Raw genomic sequence first — 13318 nt, forward strand, 5'->3', positions numbered from 1 at the left:
CCCTGTTCCTCCTCCCACTGAATGTCAATCCCTTCCCATGCCTGTCCCTTTCTCTAGAAACTTCCCTATGAATTTTGTATCCTTCGAGGCCCCATTGGTTTCTTTCAATGATTCTCCTCCGCTGTAATCCTCTATTGGTTTAGACATTGTATTTCCCACTTGTGTTCCACCCCCAGTTTCTCCCAGTTGGCTGAAGAGTGTATCCTCCCTTGGGACCTGCACCGTTTATAAACTGATGTATGCCTTTGTTGAGTGTCTTTCTGTCCCTGACCCTCTGGGGAATAAACACCTTTGGAAAACATACAGAAGACCTCTCCCTGTTCCTTATCCCTGCCCTGGACACAGTCCACCCGTGCCTAGAGCAGCTGTGCCCTACAGCCACACCCCGGATTCCACAGCTATCTGGGGCTGTCAGGAGCCAGTCGGGCCCAAGAAATCTGGCACCACAGCACCCCTTCCCATTCCAAAGGGGGCCAAAGGCATGAATACTGCTGAAGCTCCAGGACATCCAGGCAGGACTGAGAAGCTAGCATGGGGGGATGCTGCAGCCTCTTCTCCATGCTCTTTCAGCCCTGCTCCTCTCTGGTCCCCTCACTGCCCCACAAAGCTCCTGCAGAGAAGCAAAGCTGGAGGAGGGAGGGACCAGCACAGAGGCTGTGCAATTTCTGGTAAAGGAGCTTCAAGCCCAAGCAAGGAATATGTAAACACTGCTTAGTGCTGGCAGCAGGGAGGCAGGGACAAGGAAGAAAGTGATCTTCAGAAGAGCCAGCAGCACCCAACTCCAGTACCAGCACAGCCAGAGAGCTGAGCACTTCTGCCTCTGGCAAGTGGCACCTGCCAGCCAAGGCCATGGGGGAGTCTATTAGGTGAGTACTTGCTTGACCTCTCTGCCCCCAGCAGCAATTGCTTACAGCCCTATCTCTCAGGGCTGGCTTTGGGGTTTCCCCCCGACTTTTTTCCCTCTCTTTTCCCCCTTGTTTCTTTTAATCCTCTCCTGGGCTGCCTGACACAGGGCCAGAGCCAATGGCTTGTGCTACTCACCTTGCGGGGCACGACCACGGGCACCCCGGGCAGAGGCTTTGTGCTGGAGTCTTGCACCACGTAGGTGAATTTCATAACCCCGTTGTTCCGCAGGGTGATCCCTGCTTTGAGGACTTTGTTAAACACCTGCAGAGAGGAGGATAGAGGAGTGAGAAGTCACAGATACAGGCCTGATGCTGGGCAATCTCCTTCCTCTTTAATGGTGTTGAAAGCACACAGCCACCATGAAACCACACAACTACAGAGAGGTGGTCAAGGCCAGTAATAAGTGAACCAGGGAACCAGGTCCTCTGCACTCTGAGGGGTCACCAACAGCCAGGAGAAACAGAGGAGGTGGCACTGAGATGTGTGAGACGAAGCCAAAAGGTTATGAAGTTCAAGAATGAAAGTTGTTGGTTCTACATGTTGTTGTGTGTGGGTTGGATTTGTTCAGGTTGCTTTGTTGGTGTTGCTGTGTGCTGGCAGAGGGACAGGGTTGAAGACCTGTCCAAAAGGAAGGAGGATGAGAGGGGAGGGGACAGAAAAGTTGGCAGTCAGAAAGAATGGAAGCTCCTGAGTACCCCTCCAAGGGGAAAGGGGACAGGGACTGTCCCAGCCAGGTACAAAGGGGACAGAAACATTGCCTTTTTGTTGGAGGCTGTGTTTGCTCATCTCTGGGGGCAGGGAGACACACACCTGGCTCAGCTGAAGCATTACTAATGAACAGTTTTGTTCTGCTTTGACAACTCTGTCCCCATTTAACTGTATCTAAAAGTTAGTGCATTTCTGAGAGGCGTTCCAGAAGAAAAGGCACCTGCACGCAAATATTGGCAAGAAACATACAGCTGACAAGAGAGACACACAGGACAACACAGGCAGTGCCAGCAACTGGAAGTATCTGTGGACTTTAAACTGAAAAGAAGGAAAGTGGGGATTATTCTGGGACATTGTTTTCAGCTACTGAAGTGACTGAAAGCCCAACTTCCTCCCTGGATTATTTTGTGCATCAAGCAAGAGCATTTGACAAAAGCATCTCCTTGGAGCTCAAGCTTTAGGAGCGGATCAGTGGAGGGATATCTCAGGGACATGTCCCTCCAGACATCTTCACTGGGACCCTTGTGTTCCCCAGGAGGCAGGGTTAGGTGCATGAAGAGGACAGTGCCATGTCCCTGGGCCAGGGGGAAGGGAGGGCAGGGGTGGAGATGGCCACTTTAAACCAGCCTGGATGCTGGACATATCTCTCACAGGTTGTATTCTAAGCCCCAGAGCCAGCAAAGCAGCTGAGAAGGGAGGGAGAGCGCCTGGGATGGAGGTGGCCATGATGCCAGGAGAAGCCTGTGGTACCTGCAGCCCCCAGTCAATCTCCTCCACGTCCAGCCGGTAGCTGGGGCACGAGGCCTGCCCGCTCAGCACCACCTCGTAGCTGGGGCCTCCCTCCACGCGGCACAGCGCCGTGGCACGGGCGATGATGTTGGCGTGGCCAAAGAAGGTGAAGGTGACCTTCTGGCTCTTTCCTGGCTGCAGTGTTCCCCACAGCGGCATGATATCAAAAACCTGGAGGGAGGGGAGGAGAGATCAGCATGTTGAGAGTGGAAATGGATGCAGAAGAGCAGCTGTGTCTTGAACTAGAGTGGAGTCATAGCTGCAGGGGCCTATTCCCCAAACACAGCCAGAATCATCTTCATCTCATCCTGTGTCCATGCCACTGACTAGTGCAGGGACCATGGGGAAACCTTCTCCCATAATCACTTCTCCATGAGTATACCCTACATTAAAGTCAACTGGAATGTCTCCTGGCAGCAGAAAATTCTCTCTGCTGCAGAACTTGTCTTTGGAAACATTTCTCACTGCCTCCAGAAAAACAGGAGACTTGGAGGTGGGAACCCTTGGAGATGGGGGAAGGCTCATCTGACTTCTGACGCCTTTCTCCCTCTCTCTGACTTACATGCTGTTCTCTCAAGCTGCTACAGCCAAAGTTCCTACAAAAACGTCCTGTCAACCACCTGATGAGGTAAATGGCAGCAATGCCCTCCACAGGTGCTGCACAGGGAGCATCCTGGGGCAGCCCTACAAAAGGTCCCACATGGCCTCTCCAGTAACCACTTGCTTCAGCAGAGCTTTGTGATGGACTTGGAGGGATGTGAGGCCCCCCTGTGAGCAATGCTGAGGGCCACCAGTGGCAGTGGGGCTACAGAACTGCTTCCCACGTTGGAAACATGGACGTGAGACAAATTCCCACTTACCTGAGGCATTGTCACGTTGGGGTGCTCCGTCTCGGAGAATTGACTCAATCCCCTCATCCTCACCGGGCTCCGAGACTCCCCAGGAGTGGATGACAGCACCTGGAAAACAAGCACCACGGGCTGCAGTGAGCTGGCTGGTCTGAGCAAGATCACTCTGCTGCAGGCTCCACCACCTCACCACACCAGGAGCAGCTGAAGAGGGACCTGGGCACAAATCAAATGTGAAAATGTCCAGGCCATTAGTTGAGTGTGGGTCCAAGCCCACCCACAGATGAGACCTGGGCTCCATCTCCACTTCCTACATCCAACTTGTGTGAGGGAACTGGGTGCTCCCAGCTCTCAGGCAGGGAGGGTTGCAACTACATAATCTCTGAAAGTCCCTTCCAAGCCAAACCATTCCAGGATTCCAGGATGCCACTTGAATTTCCCTGATTTACTTGTGCATACATGGCAACAACCAGGAAATAAAGATGATTTTGTGCTTCTATTTGAAAACATTCAGTCACACTGTTCATTGCATCTATAGGGCTTTGTTTCTCCTGATTCAGAAAAACTGTGCAGTGTAGAAACAACTGGTATTTGTGTGTCAGCAGGTATAACCCTTCTCCTTAAACTTAATGCCCATACTGGGTTTTTGAGAAACTCTTCTGCTTCCTTACATCTCTTTTTTTATTGCCACATGAGCAGCCTCTGTTCCCCCTGATGCAGAACAAGGGGCCGCTTCCCATTCCAAAGTACTGATGTTCACCAGGCAAGTTGGCAGATCAAAGGGCCTTTTTCCTTGTTTGGAGGAAGAGACAGTGACTTTGCAAAGTCTTGCTTTATAGAAGACAGCCCTGGAGCTGTCACTGCAATGCCAGCTTCGGGTGAAGGCAGAGATGTGAGCGCTCTGGCTGGGTGGGCAAGGGGGTCCATGGAGATCCGGACTCTTCATGGACTGACACACATCGGAAGCTGCAAGCCTTCTCATCATGATGCAGATAAAGACCTCATGTTACATTGTAAAGAAAATAAGCCAAAAAATCCCAAACTCAGCACAGGTCTGTAGGGTCTGAATGAGCTTCTGTGAGCAAAACTTTCCTATTTCTACCTCCCCAGACTCCCCATGTCCAGCTGGCACTTTCAGGGCACAGGACAGAAGGGCAGCAAAAACAGAGGTTGGCATGAGTATGACTTTTTGGTGGCCACTTGAGGAGGCAAAGCAAGTGGTAGGTGCACAAGAAAATCCACCTCTTTTTCCAAGGAATCCTCTGCATCTGCTGGCTCCTGGTCACAGTCCTCCTGAGCAGAATCCTCCTGGGCAGAGTCCTGTTGAGCAGAATCCTCGTGGGCAGGATCTTCATGGGCAGGATCTTTGTGGGCAGGATCCTCCTCATAAGAATCTTCCTGGGCAGAATCCTCCTGGGCAGAATCTTCCGGGGCAGAACCCTGCATTGTTTCTGGGGTTTCAGTTGGCTCATCCACACTTTCAGTCTTGGAGTATCTCCGTGGAAACACTCCCTTCTTCTTTGATGACTGGGGTTTGAATTTAGGTGGTGGAGGGATGAACCTGGAAAAGAACATAACTATGGTGGTGGACCTGCAGTGGGAGAGAGAGGCGCCTGCAAGAGCAGCTCCTCACGGCCATGCAGCCCCTGGCTGGGTGCTGGTGTGGTGAGCTCAGGAACAGCCACTCCAAAACCAGGCTGGAGCAGGTCCATGCTCCCAGCAGCACAGGGATGATGCTCTTACCTTATGGTGTTCGCCAGGCTGTCCGCCAGGAATGACCAGCGGTATTCCACAGCCAGTGGGCTGCAGTTGGTCATCTCCATATGCAGCACTTGTTCAGTGTCGTTTATGATGCAGCCAAAGTCCACGGCCTTGGCCTGGAGATGGAGATTGGGGAAGTGGACTTCTCCCCGAACGGTGATCTTCTCCTCACGAGGATGCTCCATGAAGCGCACCCTGAGAACCCTCTTGGCCACCCGGCTGTGCAGATTGTTCTCATAAGCTGGGTTAAACTGGATGCAGAGATGAAGTTCCTCCCCTACATCCAGTGTTATGGGCTGCAAAGACATGAACAGGAATTAATCACCTGTGGATGACGTCCCAAGGTCTTGACAGCAGGAAACAGTAAACGTTCAGTGTGACCCAGCATGGGCTTCTCAGTTCATGGTTCATTGCTCTACAGCTGGGGTCTGACTGCAGGCACCACAGTCCAGCCCAGGATTCCCTCAGGCTCCTGTTCCTGTGCTCAGCAGCGATACAAGGGGGTGGCTGCTGGAGAGCTGGCATGCTTTCCAGGAGACACCTTTACTGCATGGCTTGCCTTGATCTGCTTTCCTGCTCCCCTCCCCTCATGTTTTACAGCCAGCATGAATGTTACCGATTCAGATAAGATTTTGATTCCTTCAGCAGCTCTGCTGATTCAGCTCAGGCCAATCCACTGCTGACACCACAGAATAAACTTCTCAACTCCAGGACCTCCCAACAGAAGTGCACCACCACATCCCTCCTCCTCAAACCCCACTGAACAAGCCCACAGAGGCGCACCTTGGAATCTGCAGGGAGAGGCTGCCAGTCCACATTGCAGATCAGGAATGGCTGCTCCAAGTCCAGCACAATGCTGACTGGCAGGGGGCTGGTGTTTTTTAAAGAAAAAGGCTTGTAGTGCTGTGTCAGGACATCACTGGGCTCCTACAGAAACAGGAGACAAGGAAAAACAACCTCAAGTCCCATAGACCTCCTTCCCCTTCCAATGCATTTCACATTTTCCAACTCCAGAAATGCATCTATTTCTATTTACTTACAGCCAATTTAAGAGTTACATCTTTAAATGCCAGGATACAATCTGGAGACTTACCTTTACCACACAGAAAGTGATTGCTCTGGAAGACATTTGCAGAACAGGGCAAATGAAGTTGCAGGTGACATCCACTTGCATTATCTGTTTCTTTGTTATCTCTTTCCCCACCAAAGCCTGACACAGCAGCCGCTCCTTCACCTCCTGCATACAAGATTCACTTGTCTCCCAGTGTGTGCTGGCAGACCCAGCACCCCACACTGGCTTGCCACCCACCCATGGGCCCTATTCCTGTCACTTGTTATTAGGGACTGTAAATAGTCTCTGCTCTCCTCAATAGCTCTTTTTTCTTTCTGAGCTCCCACCTATTTGTTCTAAATATCTGTGCCCAGGGTCCCGCAGCCAGGGAATGCACACCAGACTTAGCTGGCAGCTTCTCTGCAGAGTTCCATTTCCCCTGGAAAGGAAAGTCCAGGTAGGAGAATGCTCCCAGACTCTGCTAAAATCTCCCCCTCTGAGTTGCTCTCCAGGGGTGCTGCAAAACCTGGCTGTCCCTGGGCTGGCTGAGAGACTGGGGCAAGCAGTAATAGATAAGTTGACCAAAGTCAGTTTGCCAATTCTCATGATCCCTGGGAACAGTTCCTGCCTGGATGGACATCACAGTGATCATTAGAGCTGGCACGCTGTGTTTTCCCCCTCCAGGACTCATAGCTAGACCAGCCCTGTGCCCATGTTTGTCTTCAGAGGAAAAGCAATGCTGCTCCCAGACACTCCTGCCATTCACAGGGCTTTTGTTTTACTCCCTGCTTCCCTCAGAAAAAACACTTGACAGTAGTTTAATTTGCTTCCTGCCTGGGCTTCTAGTCTAAGTGCAACTTCTTTGCTCTGCTCTTCCTTTCTGCCTCAGCACATGACACAGGTAAGCCCTGTTTGCCCGAAGGAGCAGTACCTCCTTCAGCCTAGCTACCATAAAACCATAAAAGTTGGGTTTATGGTAGCTAGGGAAACACAAAAGAGCCTTAGCAACTGACGGTGGCCAGCAAGGAAAGCAACTGAAAAGAATGGCCTGAAAACAGTTTCTTGAAGGCACTTGCTCCTTTTGCCAGGCAAATGTCAAGGGGCTGCAGAAGAAACCGCAGTGGAGGGGATCGCAGGGGAAGGCTCAGCCCTTGGCAGGGGCCTCACCTGGGCAGTGCTGGAGCAGCCTTCCAGCACCATGTCCGCACTCTGGCCCGGCATCAGGTCCACCTGCGGCGGCCACAGCCTGAACACGGGGCTGCCAGGTCTGGGCATCGGGGAAGCACCTTTGCTTTTGGTGCCACCGAGGGCAGGGGCGCGATCACGGCGCCAGCGCATGTGGAAACCTTCTGTGTTCCAGTACAGCCGATGCATGCGTCGTCCTCTGTTTGTCACTTTGAAATGGAAATAGCAGGGAGTAAAGCTGGAAGAGAAGCAGAGATGGAAAATGTCACGGGAGCTGTTATTTCCCTGGCATCACTCAGCTTCAGCTTCACCCTGATGCCATTCCCTGACTGCACACTCTGCAATAAAACCTCTACCCAAAAGGCTGCCCAGGCTCAAAGCTTCAGCCCTGCCGGGTCTTCCAGCTTTTCCATTTCTGTGGCTTTCCAGGATATCTAGCAACTCTCGGATGACATATTTCTAGAGGAATTCCTGTGGCTTCAGAGCTGGGACCTGGAGTACTGAAGATCTAGCCTGAAGGACTATGGAAAAATTGTTCCTTGCTGAACACACAGGAGGTGTGGAAGTTTCCAGAGCCTCCTACCTGAAGTGGGACTTCAAGTCCAGCTTCGGAATGAGAGGTTTGTCCGTGACAATTGTGGTGCCAGTGCCCACAGCCTGGAGAGAGATGATGGTGGTATAGCTGTTCTCAATGAACACCTTCACCTTCTCCCGGAATTTCACTGTGTCGTTCAGGTTTGCTATGACAGTCACGGATGTGTCACGTTTAGGGGGGACCACTCCATGACTGGGCTCAATCCTCCAGCAGGAGTCTTTCCCAGCCTGGAAGACAAGCCAAACACAAACTTAGATGGAAGCCATGGACCCCACTCTGCTGTGAGGTGCAGGAAACAGGAAGGCTAAAGAGGTGAGTATAAAAACCATACATGTTTAATTTCCCTAAATGTAAGCTATGGTGTCCAGCACAGCAACTCCCCAAGAGCTTATACAACCTGTATTTTACCTTCCTTTAACACACTCAGGTCATTAGCCCCATTTTGCTCAACCCAAGGGATGCTCCTCCTCAGGAGGAGGCAATTCCCCCTGCCGGCTCTCTTTGGAGTGCTTGCCAAGGGAAGCTATTCACTCTCTGCTGGCTTCCCGACAGCAGAGCTGGGTCTGCACAAAGGCTCACGGCTGGAAGAAGGCAGGACTGCTCAAATCCCAGCCCAGCAGCCACACAGCTGGAGGGCGCTGCTGAAACCTTGAAGAATAACTGCAAACCAGCTGAGCAAAAACCCAAAGTCTCCTTTCCCAAGGGGCCATCAATGCTTCTGAACACCCCCTAAAGGACTGAAGCCCTCACTCCCCACTGATCATCAGCTGTAGAGAGATGCCCCAGTGCCCTCTGCTTTGGAAAAGTCACCTCCAAATGCTTAGAGCAGAGCAGGAAAGCAGCAAGCAGAAAGAAAACTGGATGCATGTGCTCTGTGGACATGGCCCACACTTCCCAAGAACTCTTGTCATCTGGTTTCTCATGGACTTCACAGACTGGGCAAGAGAGCTGGAAGCTGTCCCAAGGAGGGAGGAAAGGCCTTGCACAGCACAGCTGTACAGACACAGCTCTGCAGGTCCAGCCCTGGCAGGAGCATGTGAAACCCAACCTTTACACACCATGACCACCCAGCCAAGGTGCATTGCTCCCTGCAGAGGTGGAAAGCAGAACTCCATTGTGGAGTCAGGAAAAGCTGCCCTGGCAATCCTCCACTTTGGTGTAATGTTTACCCCCTAAACAGCTGGAGAAGCAGCAAGAGGAAAATTCACACCCCTCCTCTTCAGCACAAGAGGCTGAGCCTGGACTCTCACACAACACCTGGTGATTTATCCACAGACACAAACAAGTCAACAGTGTCAGGGTTGGCTTTAACCAGCTCCAGAAGTTGAACCCACCAAAAATACAGAAGATCAAATCTCTTTTCAAAGCTTTTTTCAAGCCTTTCACAGATGCCTCCTCCAGCAGGGAGCACATCCCACTCATCCCCAAGCCACGTACCCTGGAGCTGCAGCTCCAGCCCTGTGGCTTGCCCCCTCTGTAACCTCCATGAATGAAACAACCTTCCTCTGCAGGTGGTCTCCAGAGACATTTCTGCAATGCTACAGAGACCACAGGCTCTGGGGCTGCACAACCCTCACAGGTGCATTTGTTTGCAACAGCACTACTGAGTCGTGAAACTTGCCTTCCCATGAGCAGTTGGAGGGCAGAGCTCACACCCTGGTTTCTGCCATTAACACAAGTCTGGCACACAGCAAATGCAGATGGAATGGGGAGTCCATGGGGAAATCCATGCCCTCGTGGGAACAAAGCCCCACAGGCTCCTCTTGATCTCAAGAGCTTCAAAAACAGGACTTGCACAGCTAAGTATCTTCCACAAAATAAAGAGAGAACTTGCAAACATGACCCAGACTCATTTCTGCTCCAACCTCTCTGCAAACTATTTCACAGAGGCGTGCCTGAGATCCTGGCTCCTCTTGCTTGCACCTGGATGGAATATCTTGCTTCCACTCCCACAGAACAATACAGAAACATTGCACACAAAAAACAGGTCAAGGGCTGCTAGTAACCAGCACTTTTCCCTGGAAAACATCCCCACAGACACTTACCATCTCCACCCGGAAGGTTGCAGGAAGGTGACACTGATTGGCAAGGTGCAAAGTTTGGAAACAATCTTCTAAGACTGGGATAGAGCCGAAGTTTATCTCCCTCGGATGGACATAGACAACAGGTCCCTGGCCAATGCACTCGAATTGGATTTTCTGTTCCAGGAAGAAGGAAAGATCAAAAATAAGACACAGCAAATGCAGTTTAAAGAACATAGCCAGTTCTAAGAGCATTCCTAGACTGGGGATAATGATGGCTGTTTGAAGTTGTCAGTGATGCAGACTGAAACAGAAGGCCTGAAGCAAGTGTGGAGTCTGCAGTGACCCCACCTGAAAGCCACAAGCTCCCATTATCAGAGGACAAACAATTGCTGTTTGCCAGGTGCCTTCTTCACACCTCTTCCACATGGCTATTTCCTTTACCTCCTGCCTGCTTCATTCACTGCTCCATCTTGGCCCAAGCCACCACCCCAACCTTTGCTGCTGCACAGCCATCCTTGAACACTCAGTTCTTGAAAATTCAAAAAGCTACACTGGTGAAACCAGCTCGAGTCAGAAGCAAAGCAGGCTCTTCAGAGTTGAGATGAGGCAAGTTAGCTGCCTTCACTTTGTGCTTATGTCTAATCTTCGTATCTATGAGTAAGTAATTGTATCATTCAAGCAGTATTTTTTCCTTAAAAAAACGTCTGAACTGACTTAATAGTTCAGAGGATTGTTCTTGCAGAGGATTGTTCTTGCAGAGCTGGCACAGACAGTGGGACAAGGAACACGGATCCCTTTGCTAAACTACCTGCCCACACCAGTGGAAACCAGGACAATTGATTCAATCTTGTTGGATTTCACTGGTCCTGAATACCCCAACTCTTACACAGGACTTGAATGCATAAAACTCACAACACCAATGAGATTCACTGGAGGGCTTGGAGTATGATTTAACTACAGAAGAAACCGGCCTCCATGATGTAAAACCTTCAGTTTGAAGGTTTGACTTGAGGGAAAGGCATTGACAGCTGCCAGAATTACCTTCAGTCAGAAGGAGCAGCATCCAGAAATGCACATCCCTTTGGGACATACATGACTGTGCAAACAAGAGCCAGAAACTATGTACCATGGCTGCTACCTCAAGAGTAAGGAACTGAATCCCTTCATGATGACAGATCTTTTGTTCCTCTGGGAGAAGGGAGGCCCAGGGGCTGCAGCCTGGCTGATGCTGCCCAAGGCTCCCTGGAAGAAGAAGCTGGAGGGAGCAGCTGTGCCTCAGCAGCTGGCTGTGCTTCTAGGTGACAGTGGGGCAGAAGCAGCAGAGGCAGGGCAGAGCCCTTTGGAGATGGGCAGAAGAGCATCTGGAGGATTCCTGAGCCAGCTTCAGTTAGTGTGTGACAATGGGATAGATCCTCACTGAGGAAAAGGCTTATAAAACACACAAACCCTTCATCTACAGTATTCTTAAAAGGGACAAGAACAGCCCAGCTCAGCAGCGTTACAGTCAATGCGGCACACAGGAACGAGAATAAAAGCAGACAGCAACTTTGTCCTCAGTGTTACTGCTACACACATCCTGCAGCAGCCCCACACATCCTGCAGCACTGCTGGCTTTGCTGGGGTGCTCATGTCACAAACCACACTATGGAGGGATGAAGAGCAGCCGTGCCTGGCAGACTGAGCCTGTATTTTGTAGTCACTCTTGGTGTTATGATATATGCCTCTTTTAGGAGCTCTTTTAGAATCTTCTTTAGAATCCTTAGAATCTTCTTTAGAATCTTCAGAGTCCTCTTTTAGGAGGCTTTAGTTCAGGAATTGTTTTCCTTATCCATTTCCAAACTTGGTGGAAAAAACAAGCAAAGTCTGTGCTCCAGATGCAAGTTGTGTGGACATACGTATCGTTTTGGCTGGGCTTTTGTGGAGGAGATATGATGGGTATTTCTCAGGTCTGAGGGACCCGGCTTTCAGAGAAGCCTCAGTCCAGCTCTGCACAAAACATTCCTTCAGTGTTTGCTTTAGCAAACAGTGCTTGCTTTAGCAGGATTCAGGGATGTTCCTGTGTGATGCTGAACAGTTGTAATGAAGCAGCACTTGTGTTCATCTGAAAACACGGCAGAGTATGAGACCCAGGGACTGGTCTGGCTTTCAGACTGGGGTTGTTATCCCATCTCCCAGATTTGTAACTATATGCTGGCTCAGGCACTGACATTGCCACCTATGAGGCTTCCACTCTTCCTCTTTCCTAGGCATAAACTGCTGCTTGTGCCATCAATCCCTTCTGTCCTTGTCCACACCAGCCATACAGCACAAGTTCCTGGAAGAATCCCTGTGCAGTTTACACCCCACTGGGATGAATTGCTCAAGGCACACATCTCCCCTTGCTCTCACCAGTGGGGATCCTGCTCTCCCAAACACAGCCAGCTCAGCAGTGATGCTGCACTCTCCCAGCGACCGGGCCTCGAATGCAATTGGGATCTCCACCGAGCTGTGAGCCTCGATAATCCCAGGCGGTGCAGGGCTGGAGCACCATGCAGCAGCCTCCTCCTTGTGTTCCTGGAAGGGACAGAATCAAAAGCAACTTCAGAACTGAGGAACTTTAAACTCCTTAACGTGTACCACAAGAGCAACTCCCACATGCTTGTAAAAATTCTCAGGAGAAAGCAAAAAGGCAAAATCAAGATGCAAGGTGTAGGTGCTGAGCATCCCCAGGGGGTCCAAAAGTTGCTGCATCCACAGACACCCACTTCGGTGCTGACAGCCTCCTTGCATCAGATTTTCACTGCCCTCTAAGCTCTCCCACTTGAAAACAAGTCCAGGACTAGAATCTTCCTCAAGATGTTAAACTGCTTCCTGAAGGTTGTATTTAGGTTCCTGTTCTCAGAAAACCTTTAGTTTTGAAGAGAAACCAGCAAGGTCTTATCCAAACCCTTTTATTCCCCTAATAACACCCTCAGTAACATTTGAGGGGAGGAGATGGATGCAAGGCCAAACCTGAGGGAGAAGACAGTAGCAGCCAGGAAAGTCGCTGTCATTCACAAGGGTCAGCTTCTCATCATAGCAGGTCTTGAAAAAGCAGTACCCAAACTTCACCACAGGGTTGAGCACTCGCAGTGAAGGAACGACGCATCTGGGCAAAGAAATGAAAGGGAATTAGAGATACTGAGAGCATGGAGAACTTCTGTCCTCCAAGAGCATGCAATGGAGCGTAAGACATTTGTCAAATCTAATACACTGGAGTAGTAGAGTAGTCCTACAGTAGTCCAGAGCTGTCTTGGCAGTTTTGCCCCTTCTTTGCCCAAGGACACCTGCAAGGACTCCTGTAGCAGTCCCAGTGCTCCATGAGCTCCGGGGCAGCCTTTCCAATGAGGACCAGTGCCCACCCACGCTCAAGGAACACAAGACTCGGTGTATCAGTGAAAATTACTCCCTTTTCTGCTACAGCACTGTTGTC

The 13318-nt window shown here is 50.8% G+C and overlaps 1 protein-coding gene across 2 annotated transcripts in view; it reads right to left on the bottom strand.

The window, feature by feature from the left end:
- The window catches only part of LOC135279443 (hydrocephalus-inducing protein homolog), a 28562-nt gene that overhangs the window by 2678 nt on the left and 12566 nt on the right, over positions 1 to 13318 (bottom strand). For both annotated transcript variants that reach the window (XM_064386833.1, XM_064386832.1), the window contains exons 16-27: positions 12859 to 12994; positions 12256 to 12420; positions 9889 to 10041; positions 7832 to 8070; positions 7231 to 7486; positions 6106 to 6249; positions 5796 to 5939; positions 4995 to 5308; positions 4494 to 4812; positions 3264 to 3362; positions 2365 to 2574; positions 1042 to 1167 (exon numbers count right to left, since the gene is read on the bottom strand). In XM_064386833.1, coding sequence (XP_064242903.1) covers positions 1042 to 1167; positions 2365 to 2574; positions 3264 to 3362; positions 4494 to 4812; positions 4995 to 5308; positions 5796 to 5939; positions 6106 to 6249; positions 7231 to 7486; positions 7832 to 8070; positions 9889 to 10041; positions 12256 to 12420; positions 12859 to 12994 — 2305 coding nt within the window. The remainder of the gene's footprint in view (positions 1 to 1041; positions 1168 to 2364; positions 2575 to 3263; positions 3363 to 4493; positions 4813 to 4994; positions 5309 to 5795; positions 5940 to 6105; positions 6250 to 7230; positions 7487 to 7831; positions 8071 to 9888; positions 10042 to 12255; positions 12421 to 12858; positions 12995 to 13318) is intronic.

The sequence above is a fragment of the Passer domesticus genome, chromosome 12 (genome assembly GCF_036417665.1).
Source record: "Passer domesticus isolate bPasDom1 chromosome 12, bPasDom1.hap1, whole genome shotgun sequence".
In the NCBI taxonomy this organism is placed as follows: Eukaryota; Metazoa; Chordata; class Aves; order Passeriformes; family Passeridae; genus Passer; species Passer domesticus.